The 12,360-nt window shown below is 45.4% G+C and overlaps 1 protein-coding gene across 1 annotated transcript in view; it reads left to right on the top strand.

Moving 5' to 3' along the window:
- Window positions 1-367: 367 nt before the first annotated feature.
- BCR (BCR activator of RhoGEF and GTPase) overlaps window positions 368-12,360 on the top strand; it is a 119,664-nt gene continuing 107,671 nt past the window's right edge. Inside the window, exon 1 of the mRNA XM_067550010.1 lies at window positions 368-2,072. Within this exon, the coding sequence (XP_067406111.1) occupies window positions 560-2,072 (1,513 nt within the window). The 5' untranslated portion in view covers window positions 368-559. The remainder of the gene's footprint in view (window positions 2,073-12,360) is intronic.

Here is a 12,360-nt window from a genome sequence, read left to right as displayed (position 1 = left end):
GCCACTCGCTGGGGCTCCGGGCTCTCCGGGACCATGGGATAGCGACAGGGCTGGCGAGGCACAAGGCGCAGCCCTGCCGCCCGGGCGCGTGTGCGGCGAGCGGGCAGCACAATAGCCGGGAGGAGGGAGGACCGAGCGGCAGGGCGCTCCATTGCCCCGCACATCCCGGCCCCTGCCGCTGAGCGCAACTGCACGAGCTCCTCGGCCCCCCGCGCGGGGCAGCGGGGGCTGGGTGACTTACCCCCCCCCTTCCTTTGTGCACGCTGCTTGGAGCGCTGCGGAGCGCGGCGTGGGACCGGCGTATTGTTATTCCCGGGCATGCGGGGGGTGCGGTAGGGGGTGTTCGCGGGGGCAGGAGGCGAGGAGAGCGGCCGGTCTCTGACAGGCAGCGGTTGGATTTACCTCCCCGTTTTCCTTCATGCGTGGACGCTGGAAAAGGTCCATTCCGGGAGTTGAGCCGTCTCTGGCTGTTCGGTGTCTCCATGTGAAATTCAGCTGGCAGATTCTCCTCACCTCCTGTCCCCACTTCCCCCCCCGGTGATCGTTCCCTGGATGCAAAATGGTGGACCCAGTGGGGTTTGTGGAGGCTTGGAAGGCCCAGTTTGCAGACTCCGAGCCTCCCAAGATGGAGCTGAAATCTGTGGGAGATATCGAGCAGGAGCTGGAGCTGTGCAAAGCCTCTATCCGGAGGCTGGAGATGGAGGTCAACAAGGAGCGGTTCCGCATGATTTACCTGCAGACTCTCCTGGCAAAGGAGAAAAAGAGCTATGACCGACAGAGGTGGGGTTTCAAGCGGATATCCCAGCTGCCTGAAGGGGATGCAGAGGAGCAGAACCAAGACCTGCATCACCAAGCCACTGAGCAAGGGGATCCAGAAAAAAACAAACCTCACCACGGAGAGGAGAAGTTCAAGCCAAGGATGCCTTCTCTCAGGAAGCTGTCCACCCAGAGCGATGGGTCAGACCTGTTGCCCTTGGAGAGCCCCCACCACGGGGAAGGCGAGCAGGACAGGTGTAAATACTACAGTGAAGAGAAACTGAAGAGAGTGACAGAAGATATGGAGAATCGCTGTGATGTGGATGGATCCCCTTCAAAACATAGGCCCTCTTCCACCCGCAGGCTGGTGGGCTCCACTGAGAAAGAGGGGTCCTTTGAGCCTCTTGCTAAGGACAGAGGGAACACCACTAGTGTGGCAGCTCTAAGGTCCAACTTTGAGAGGATTAAAAAGGTTAATTCACATTCATCTGGTGATAGCAAGGATGCTGCTGAGAAGCCCTTCTATGTCAACATGGAGTACCACCATGAGAAAGGATTAGTGAAAGTCAATGACAAAGATGTTTCTGATAAAATAAGCTCCCTTGGTAGCCAAGCCATGCAGATGGAACGCAAAAAATCCTTGCATTCTCTCCCTCCTAATATGGTATCCAGCTTTAATGAGTTCCAGAGGCCAGCCTATCGGGGAAGGTGTTCTGAGAGTAGCTTTGGCTATGATGGAGAATATGAGGATGCTGAACTGAACCCCAGGTTTCTGAAAGACAACCTAATAAATGTCAATGGAGGCAATCGACCACCTTGGCAACCAGTGGACTTTCAGCCCTACCAAAGCATCTATGTGGGTGGGATGATGGGGGAAGGAGAAAGTAAAGGACCTGTCCTGCGGAATCAGAGTGCCTCTGATCAGGAAAAGCATCTCACCTGGCCTAGGAGGTCTTATTCCCCAAGGAGTTTTGAGGACATAGGAGGAGGATATACTCCAGATTGTAGCTCTAATGAGAACCTCACATCCAGTGAGGAAGATTTCTCTTCAGGGCAGTCCAGTCATGTTTCCCCCAGCCCCACCACTTACCGCATGTATCGGGAGAAAAGCCGTTCTCCATCCCAAAATTCTCAACAGTCTTTTGACAGCAGCAGCCCACCAACTCCCCAGTCTCAAAAGCGGCACAGGCAGCAGCCGGTCATTGTATCCGAAGCCACTATTGTTGGAGTACGGAAAACAGGACAGATCTGGCCAAGTGATGGAGATATGCCATCTGGGAGGGGTCCTCAGGACAGCTGTTTCCATGGAGATGCAGGTGTGTACCTCTTGTTTAAACAGGGATTTGGTTAATTCATATGCTGGTTTCCACATGTGGGGAAGGAAGGGTTCCTTGGATGGACCACACAAAGGGAGACATCTGTCTAAAAAGAGAACCCTGACTATAACTCAAAGCTGTCCTAATTTGGGGATGGCCTACTAAACTACATCTCTAATTTGGGGTATTTAAACTTCTTGGAACCAAAGGTTTGATTCCCAGGAAGGCTGACTCAGCACTGCATCATTCTGGAGATGATGAATTGAGGTCCATGTAATTTATTTTGTGTTTTTAAGACCTTTATATAAACCAAGGTCTTGAATGAAGCTTCTCTGACCCCTTTTTTTTTTTTTTTTTTTTTTTTTTTAATAAGGATGCGGGTTTGTCCTAGTGTCCTTGGCCAAAATTTCCCTTCCCTCTATTGTGCTGTATAATGGCCGAATTGACCCCATAGGAAGTGACCCCAAAGGTAGTCGCATGTCTGTGATGCAGTAATCTGGCATTGTTACCCCAGGGCTTTACCAACAGATGCTGCTCACTCATTTCTGTTTTTCTGCCCATTGGTATTTGGGGAACTTGAACATCATCCCATCTGCTGTATCATCCTTTAATTATTACTGACCTAAGGGAAGGATAGTCTAGCCCTGCCCCTGTGTCTTGTACTGTTTCTAGGTGAGTGAGGTGCATGGGATGTTAGGAAGCCCAAGATGATTGGTTAGTTTAGCTTTGGCAGAGCCAAAACAGAAATTAATTGTTTTGAGAATGGAGGGGCACGTTTGAACCCATTTCCACATTTGTGTATTCAGGGCTGGATCTGACTGGGCTTTGTGAAATTAGGTAACACTGTACCATGTTTAGAGTTGGGCCTGGATGAGAAGAAATGAACAGTTAACTATATTGCTTGATTCATAGGGGCATGCTGAGTTTTATGTAGATGTTTGAACCTAGTTGGCATCATACACTGCAATAGCAGATAATCTCTTCCTTTGACTCATTTAGCCTTCCAATGTGTAAAGGGAAAGAAATGAAATGTTTTCAGGAGTGAAGAAATCAGTGTGATTGGTTTAGCAGAGTCCAATCATCTCTCTGAGTTTATATGTAGTCTTAATCTGTCTCTTTTTAAATCAATATTTTAATGAGGGATTAACTCAGACATCTGCAAACAGGATTGAATTCCTGTAGTAGTGGTGGATTCAAAGCTCTGAAGAGGTTCAAAGAGGGAGGCCCATCAATGATGTTTTCATTGTCTCAAGTTGCCCTAATTCTCAGAGTGAGTGATCTAAATGGAAGGAGATCTCCCTGCTGTTTGTTGGAGGCATGCATTTGGGTGAGCATTTGGCTGGAGGGTTTCACAGATACAGTTTCAACCCCCCCATGAAACTGGAGTTCCATTGTTGTGTTAGTGAAAGGCTGTTCAGTATTAAAGTTTGTTTACTATAAATGAAAGCTACTTGAGAATCCCAAACCTTGGCACCCTGTCCTTGCAGCGACCTCTCCTTATCCGATATATATATACACACATACACACACACACATATTTGCTGTCTGTTTCATGACTTCTGTGCTCTTGCTTGGTCTTGTGTGTTCTTATGGGCTGCAGAAGAGAAGCAGGGGGAAGTTGGATCCAATGCTGGTTTAAACTGAGCTGCAGCCATCTGTCTCTGCTCCTTTTTGTTTACTGGTGCTCTTTAGATGGCTGGGGAGCCTCCTGGCTGTTGCAATTTTGCAGAAAGGAACAATGGGGAGAAAACAACAAAGGTGGATAAAGCTTGATCTGCAGGGCAGATTCTGCCTGCTAGATTGGCCTTCCGGAAAGACAGTGATCTGGTTTTATTTTAAATAATGTGTTTCACTTAGCAGCAGTATGTGGGAACCGATGTTAACAAAAGGGCCTGCTGGCATCTGAAATCCCAAAACCAACACCTTGTTGGCAGCCCAATGATTTGTTAGAATTGCATGCAGTGATAAAATGTATCTGATTATCCCTGCTTTCCAACACAAGCAGGTTTGGTAGGAACCCAACTCATATGGCTGTTTTACGACTGTTTAGCTTGGTAGTTAGTGGATACTTTCTACTCCACTGAAAAAAGAGATTTCTGTGTCTACAAACAACTACATTTCTTGTTCACTGTTGTCCATTTCCACTATCAGTCATTCCGCAGCAATGCTGAATGGGATCTTTCTTATGCTCAGGAAGGTGTATGTTTGAGCCTAAGCAAACTGACAGAGTCCTTTCTTCATAAAACAAACACAAACAAAAGGCAGAAGAGGCTTTGTGTGATGTTCCCTATGTGGTCTGTTCGGACTCTTCCCCCACTCCACATACAGCTCTCTGCTTCAGACAGCTTTCTCTGCATCTGTGCTTCAGCCACTAGTCCTGCCAGTCTTCCCTGAAGCTGTGTTTGAGCAAGTAGTGCATGTCTAGGTCACAGCAAGTTCTGTTCAGCCTTTATGGTAATTAGTGTTAAGCTGAACTTGTTCTACAGTATTTGGCTCCTTTATGCATGCAGATTTTATACACTTTCTGGCTTTACGTTCTGTGGGTGAATCTTTTTTCAGGACTTTGGTTCATAATAATACTGGACAGAACCAGGCATTGTGTAGACAGATGCTATGCAAGCTTCCTCTGTGGGTCTGCCAGTGTATTTTGGTGCTAGCCAGCAGACACCTGCTGTTTCATTCCTAGGCTTCTCTTGAGCAGAGGCTGCCAGTTGTGCCAAATCATGTTTGTGTTCTGTGATGTGGATGGGGACTAGGGTGAGGTCATTAAACTCTCCCACTTAGGAATTAAACCTGGGTTTCCAGAAATGGAAACCAGCAATGGATTTCCAAAAATGAGAGAGGTATAGAATTCTAATAGCAGACCCAGGTAGCTGGGACACGGCTCCTTTCTGAATGGATGTAAGGGGGGGTACCTGTGAGTGTGGGCATTTTAATAACTGTTTGTTAAATTTCAAAATTTAAGGAGTTGATCCAACAACTTGCATCTAGGGTGAATTATGCAACACTTATAATTTATTTCCTGTAATAGGAGTAGAGGAAAAACATCTTAACATTGTGATAAATTTAAGAGCATTTAAACTATGATTGTATAGAGAATGAGGGCATATTTTCTAATGGGTTTTATTTATTTATTTTTATCACTGTTGCAAAATAACCCTGTGGTGCTCCCTGCACACAGTAAAGGGGAAAAATAATGTGGGGACTTTTATGGAGTGGAGGGGGCCTCGTTGTAAGCTTGGTCAGTTCAATTTTTAAAATAGTCACACACTCTTTTAGCTTTTGATCACACCAAAATTGTAGCTTATGTTTATATTTTCAGCTCAGCAGAATGTGGAAATTTGATGGCTGCTCACTCAGTGCTCTGTGAATGAGATGATGCTGCTTTTCAGCATGAGGGCACAGAAACTCCACATCTGGAGTCTGGTTAGTAGGTAGCCTGGGTCCTAAGTGCAGTTTGCATTCTCCCCAAAGGCAGAATTTGCCTGCAAAGCTCTTTCCTGTAAACTTTCTTGTGTTCGTGGTGACTTCTTTCCACTTGGGAGAACTGAATAGCGCTCCCCTCAGAGTTCTGCGAATGTTCCCCCAATAAATTATTGTTGCTCAACATGAAGTGCACAGTTTGGGAATAGATTTTTGTATGTCAATTTACTCCATTGGGAGTAAGTTTGTAGACCCCCAATAAGCTCCTGGGCAAGGTTTAATAGTCACTTTTTTTTTTTTTTTTTGTATCTCCACTAGCACAGAAATGCAGAGTGCCTCCTCCTGGAGCAGTGTACGTATAACAGATGCAATAAACAGGCTATGGATGGAGAAAAGTACTCCAAAATGGATCCATGCAAACAGAACGCTGGCCTCAAAACTCATATGAGGTCCCCGTGCAACAGAATACCTTCATAAAGGGCCCACTCGGTCAGCCACCTACATTCTGCAGTTACAAGTGCCTAACTGGATACTTAAGTATCTAAGTCCCTAGTTATCAGAAGTGTTGGTGTAAAAGTCGTCATTGACACCATTTCACTGTACAGCCCAGACAAAGTACGGTATGCAGGACAGTGGAGGGAGAGGGTTGTTTAGTGGTTACAACGGGATCAGGAGCTAGGTTTCCTAAATTCTTTTTCTGACTGTATATCACTTGTCTGCTGTGTGTTCTTAGGCAAATCTCTTGCCCTTGTTATCTCTCAATTTCCCCACTGTAAATTGGGTGCAATGATGCTTAGCCACCTCACATGGATTTTATTATGCTTTGGTTGGAAAGTGCTTTGTGATCCCCTTGACAGCCTAAAGAGTGGCTCTCAGTGAGGCAGATTCTGTGCCTCTGTCACTGTTTAGTAATGGCACTCTGCTCTGAGCAGCTAAAGGGGGATTTAATCTGCTGCACTTTCCTTCCACTCTTGGGAACTGGGAACTAGGAAATTCCATAAAGTACATCTTGCCTGCTTTTGTCTTTAGGGCTGCTGGTTGCAGTTCCTCGCTGTTGGTCTGTCACTGGCTCGCTCAGTCAAGAATGGTTTTTAGATCTGGTCTCTGATATTTGTCTCTAGTTCATTTTGCTGTTTGGTTTTTTTTTTTTTAAGCCTTTTTCTGTTATAACCCAACTGCTATTTAATCCTTTTCTGTAACAGGCAGCGGATTTTCAAGGTGCACTAATGACAATACAGTGTCTAAATGGCCCCCTCAGTGCTTCCCAGAGATTATTTGTTTGCTCTTGAGATTATCTAGCTGCTTATTATCTTGCCCTCTCTTCCTAGACTGAATGAGTGGAACACACCCCCACTTCCCCCACCAGCTCTGAGGGAAGAGCTGAAGCTCTTGCCTCATGGCCCTGCTGACGTGATTGATCATGACGTCTCCTCTTTCCTGTGTGCCCTCTTTCTCCCACAAATGGATGCAGACCCTCAGCTGTGGCCCTGCACAGGATTCAGAACAGGGAGAAGCAGATGGACCCTTTTTCCTCAAACTTGCTGCGGACTATGGGTTGGTTTTTTTGTTTGTTTCCAGCTGGGCCTGGCTATACCCAAAGGGCAAGCAGGCTGCAAACCAGCCACTAATATGGTAGCTGTGTCTGATGTTGTGGGGATGCTGGTATCACCTTCCCCCTCCAAGACAGCGGAGGACCGTCCCATGATGTATGATGTAGAAGTAGGACTCGCTTCCCCGTTGGTGGAAGGGGAAGATGACAAATAATAAACCTGGGGGAGGTGGGGTCACTTGTCTGCCCTGCCTCTGCACTAAACAGCAATGGCCATTCACTGTGTACTGGGCTATGGCAGAAGCTAGTGCTGCCAACCTTTCACTCCCACCGTTTGACTGAAGTAGAAATGCCCTCTGGGGTTAATGGTTGAGTTGCTGTGGCCTTCTCAGCAAGATAATACAGAGACTAGACTTGAGGCTTTCACCTTAAAGACCTTTACTGTTCAGTGGAAAGCAAGTATTTCTCTTACAGCCCCTGTTTCCCTCCCTCCACTGTTCCTGAGCTGCAAATCTGAAATGTTTTTCAATCTGACCCTCACCCTTCGTGGGGCCCTTCCTAGCTCAGCATTAGTGTTGGGACAGGATTGTTCGGGGTCTGCAGAGAGTTGGATCTGCTGGTATTTTGTGAAATTATCTGACTTCTCTAGCACTTTTCTCAAGTGTGTCCCACTCATTTATTTAATGTTCAGTGATGGGAATATGTAGATATTGCTCACAGATTTACCAGCTCCCCACAGAGAGCACCTCACCGCTCACAAAAACACAGCCACCTGGGTGTGGGTCCCAGCAGCTATAGAACAGTACCAGCCAAACTATGCCGAGGGATGAAAGGCAGGAAGCAAAGATAATAAATAATAAAAAATTAAAAATTTGCCAACCTGGAGGGGTGGGGAGAGGTAATGTCTTTACTTTTGGAACTTGCTGTGCTCTTGATGACATGCATGGGGGAGATAGATAGACTTTGGGGTAAAAGATGCCTTGCCCAAGTGAAGTGACAGGAATTTTTAAGGAGGCCCAAGTTGAAAGATGGCCAGAACACTGTGACCAATGCTCCCAGTTCGTGCAAGAAACATTGTGGGTCTTTAATCATAACTAATAGTCCAAACTACAGTTTTGCACCTCATCTGAAAGATAGGCCAGCAAAGAGGCAGGAAAGAAGTCTTGTTAGCTTAAGATCTGGTAATATGCCTCTGTCTTCAGATTTGAGCACTGTGGTACACTGCGAGCCTAACAGAGTCCTGTCCCTTCCCCCACGCTGCTGGGGTTAATCAGTCACAATGCCTAGGCAAGAGAGGCCAGTACTTCAGCTTCAAGGAATTTTGGAGGTCAGTCCCTAAAGGTTAACGAGGTGAGACTTGGTGAGCTGTCTGTCTGAGGAGTATCGCTCTGTTTTAGTTACCACAGGAAACTTAAGTCTGTGGAGCAGAGGCACAGCTTGTCTGAAGCCTCCTTTCCCCCAGAGAAACCAAGACCAGGGCAGCAGGTTGTTTGACTTTCCCCTTTTAGTTTGCTCCACCCACCCAGTTAAGCATGAAAAGAACAATAAGCGCCTGATTCTGCTCTTACTTGGTGAAAGTTTGTTGATTTCAGTGGAGTTACGCCTGTTTCTTGCTGGTATACATGAGAGAAGAAACAGGTTCTTGGTGCTATATTGTGATTCAGCCGTGTATCACAAACATTGTCACAGAGGAAGAGGGAGTTTGATTGCATGATAGCTAAACTCTTGAGTGGCTTGGTCGGGTGTGCAGTGTGTGAATTAAGTCCTCCTAAAGCAACAATCAAATTCTTGAGGTACAAAGCAGGTTTTGCCAGCTCACCAGTTGTAAGGTGTATTATCTTTCTGCCCTGATTTTTAAATTGCACATGATGGAGGCTGGGATTGTAAATTGTAAATAAATCCTTGAAATCCTTGAACATCAAAGCCTATGTTAATGCTGAGGGAGGGCTTTATAATCCGTAACATCCTAAAATTTGTTTTGAATTACAGCATGTGTATTTTAAGCACTAAAACTGTCATCTGTGCAGAGCTGATGTGGGGTGCTCCAGTCACAGAATTTGGATGTGGTTTGCATGTCTGTTCTAGTTACTGTTTCTCCCCTCCCTTTCCCTCACTTCCAAATTTATATAACTCAAACCCTCTATTTAAGGAGGCCATGGAACAAGATCAGAATCTCCTTTATCTGAGAGGAAACCCAGTCTAAATGTGGCAGCTGGGGCTGGATTGCCTCATGGCTGTGTGGTTACATGTCTATGTGAATCCATGGTGGCCATACTATCTGAATGAGCTTTATCAGTGGCTGCACATTCACTTTTCTATCAGCTAATATTTTTTAACGGTACATGTTGGTATCACAGTCTCTGATGGAGATCTCTGTATTTGCTTCCAGCATAGCATACAAAAACTGCAGTTCTAGTGGCTACATTTAATATTTTTATTTGCAGCTGCCTCCATTCATCCTAATCCCTACTGCATTTTTTTAAAGAAAAAACCTGTTATGGTGCTATACTAAAATCAGCAGTGTTTCTCTTTGCACGTCACTCCAGATTGTAGTGTGGCAAGGACCAAGGTGCTTATAGATTGGACTGTGCCTATAGGAAAGTAGCAATTGTAACACACAGCTCTGTGTGGATCAAATATTTTTTATTGTGCAGTCCCAACCTAGGGGATGGTGTATTGCAGAAGTAGCTTAATAATGAACAGCCCAGGTGTTTAGACTCTACAAACTTAGTGCATTTCTGTCTCTGTGTGGGGCCTGGAAACACAAGAGCTGCACAGACATGGATCCTTATGCCTGCTATTAGCTGTCAAAAGACTTAATACAGTAGAACAGGATTTTAATCCTCCTCACCTAGCACTGAAATGTGACTACTTCTGAGATGGGTTGTGACAGCCATTATAATGGCACCAGTAATATGCTGCACTGCATTTTTCAGGACAAGGAAGGATACTATGAGTTCCACTGCCTGAGAACCAGCTGGGTGAGAATACCTAGTATGAGCCTGCGGCGAAAGTGGGCTGTTGTTGTTAGAACATGGTTTTAACATTTCAAAATCAGTCCCCAAATCATTTTCAAATATGGATAGCAACAACCACATGCTCTGTGAAAATGGGCTAGGAGCATCCCAGTGTAATCTGTTCTGAAAAAAATACACTTAAGCTCCCTGAGCATCGGGCTTCAAACGTGTGTCTGAGACAGTGAAAACTGAGTAGGACTGGTCTGTTTTCACAGTATGCATTTCCAATAATGCAGCAAGAATCATATCTGCTGCAGTCTGGATTAAATTGGGCAGGAGCTACATATTATTTGGTGTGATCACCCAATAAGGTAATAATGACCCATCAGCATGGCTGGTCTCAGAAATTCTTATGCACCGAGACTAGATTATGGTGTTCTGCGTAAGTCAAGATCAGGAAGAGTTGTGAGTGTGTTACCTTCCAACTGCCTCTTAGTTCAGAGCCACATTCACATCCATATCCCACCAATTTGGTACTTCTGCTTTTGGTCCTGCAAATTATTGACCGTAGACAATGCTGAAATATGAACGTATGAAGTTACAAAAAACAGCATGCTAAAGAAATTAATTGCACATTATCTGAGGCTTCTTGCTGCCTTCCATTTTGTGGTGTTCTCCTCCCATACACACACACGCATTATGTACATCATTTGGATCCTAATAGGTTGAGAGCTTTGGCTTGGGAGTTCCCTTTCCACATTCTAGTGTCTTTTGCGACTGCTTGCTTCATGGTCTCCTAGGATCATCCCTGGACCTGAGTTGTAACAGGGATGAAATCAACATTTTCACACTCCTAGTGTTACAGTAGAATGCCTTGGAGTCTTGCAGACACATGTTATTGTCCTTGTTTCAGGGAATCTTGGTATTTGGATGAATTCTGTGCTGGTTGCACTAGTTACTTGCATGGATTTGTGGATTAGTTAGTAAGAGAACATCCTATTGTTAACTATCATAGCAGCTCTTCTATCTGACCCTGACTGTGGATGCTAGCAAGCTTGATGTTTAAATTTAGTAGTGATTACAAGGTGTTTTATAGAGGGGATGCAGTCTGTGTGACTTCAAGATGACTGTTGTCACGGGAAAAGGCAACACATTTGAAGTCTGTTGCTTTTAAGGCTGTTAAGAGCCGATGAGTAAAATATCTGAGTTGCAAGAAAGAAAAATCTGTTTATGACTGAAGCTGTAGTTGGATGGAAATATATTCATCAGCCCTGGGACATACGTGTTGCTCAGGAACAGAGAAACCTCACTAGAAAGATCAAAACAGAGTTATCCCAAAAGGATTTCTAGCAGTGGGGTGAATTACTTTGTTTTATTTTCGTGTAAGGGCATGGCGAGGCAGGAGGCAGAAAGGAGATGATTCTTGCTAAGCGAGGAGTTTGCAGAAAAAAATTCCATTAACATCATGGCTCAAAAAATATACTAGTCATCTAACCTAGTAATCAAACCTGGTATTGAAGCATGATGGGGAGGGAAAAGGGAATACTTAGCAGAGTCTAGTGTGCTGCCTCAGTGGGAAGCCCAGGGTGCTCTCCCAATTGGTTACAGAGGGAGGGGTGCGTGCAGTTCTGTCCTCCTGGGTTCTGAGAAGGAGATTCTCTCTCATTTCCCACTTTGCTCCACCCCCGTAACCACTGCATCTATGTGTGAAGGGTCTCAAAGGAACTTCCTTTAACCGTATGAGAAGGAAAGTGTTTGTTCTTCATGCCTATACGCTGCATACTGTGTTCTGCACCGTACTCACAAGGTAAAACACTGATAATGTTGCAATGCTCTGCTTTTCCTTATATGAATGTATCTAGAGCAGTGGTTCCCAACCTTTATGGCTCGAGGGCCACAAATATCATTCTTACAACCCTGAAGGGCCACCAGTCTATCAACTCATAAAAAATGTATTGATGTATACACTATTAAGGACTACAAATCACTACATATTTAAAGTAAATATTTTGATGCTACTGTGCTCATTTTTACATTCATTATTTTACACCTACAAATTACTCACAGTATGTCACACGCTCCCAGACACACCACTAGTGTAGATGAATGACTGTCACTACATACAGGAGCACATGGCCTGGCAGCTAAGTCATGGTGGGCAGCCTGCTAAGTTCAGGCCAGCCGGAAGGCACTGTTTGTGAGAGACCTGCCCCTCCTTAAGCATGGTAGGTCCTGGCTGCTCCACCAGCAGTGCTCCCCCGCCCCCCCTCCTTCCCACTGCAGCCAGACAGAAAGAGTTCAGCGAGGAGGCTGCCTCCTTGCTGATCTCCCGTGCCCCTGGCTGCAGCAGGGAAACTGC

Source organism: Emydura macquarii, unplaced genomic scaffold, assembly GCF_026122565.2.
Source record: "Emydura macquarii macquarii isolate MOO-44397 ecotype Brisbane River unplaced genomic scaffold, CSIRO-AGI_Emac_v2 contig_1254, whole genome shotgun sequence".
Lineage (NCBI taxonomy): Eukaryota > Metazoa > Chordata > Testudines > Chelidae > Emydura > Emydura macquarii.
Note: the sequence above shows the minus strand (reverse complement) of the source record. Positions and strands in the feature narration are given on the sequence as shown.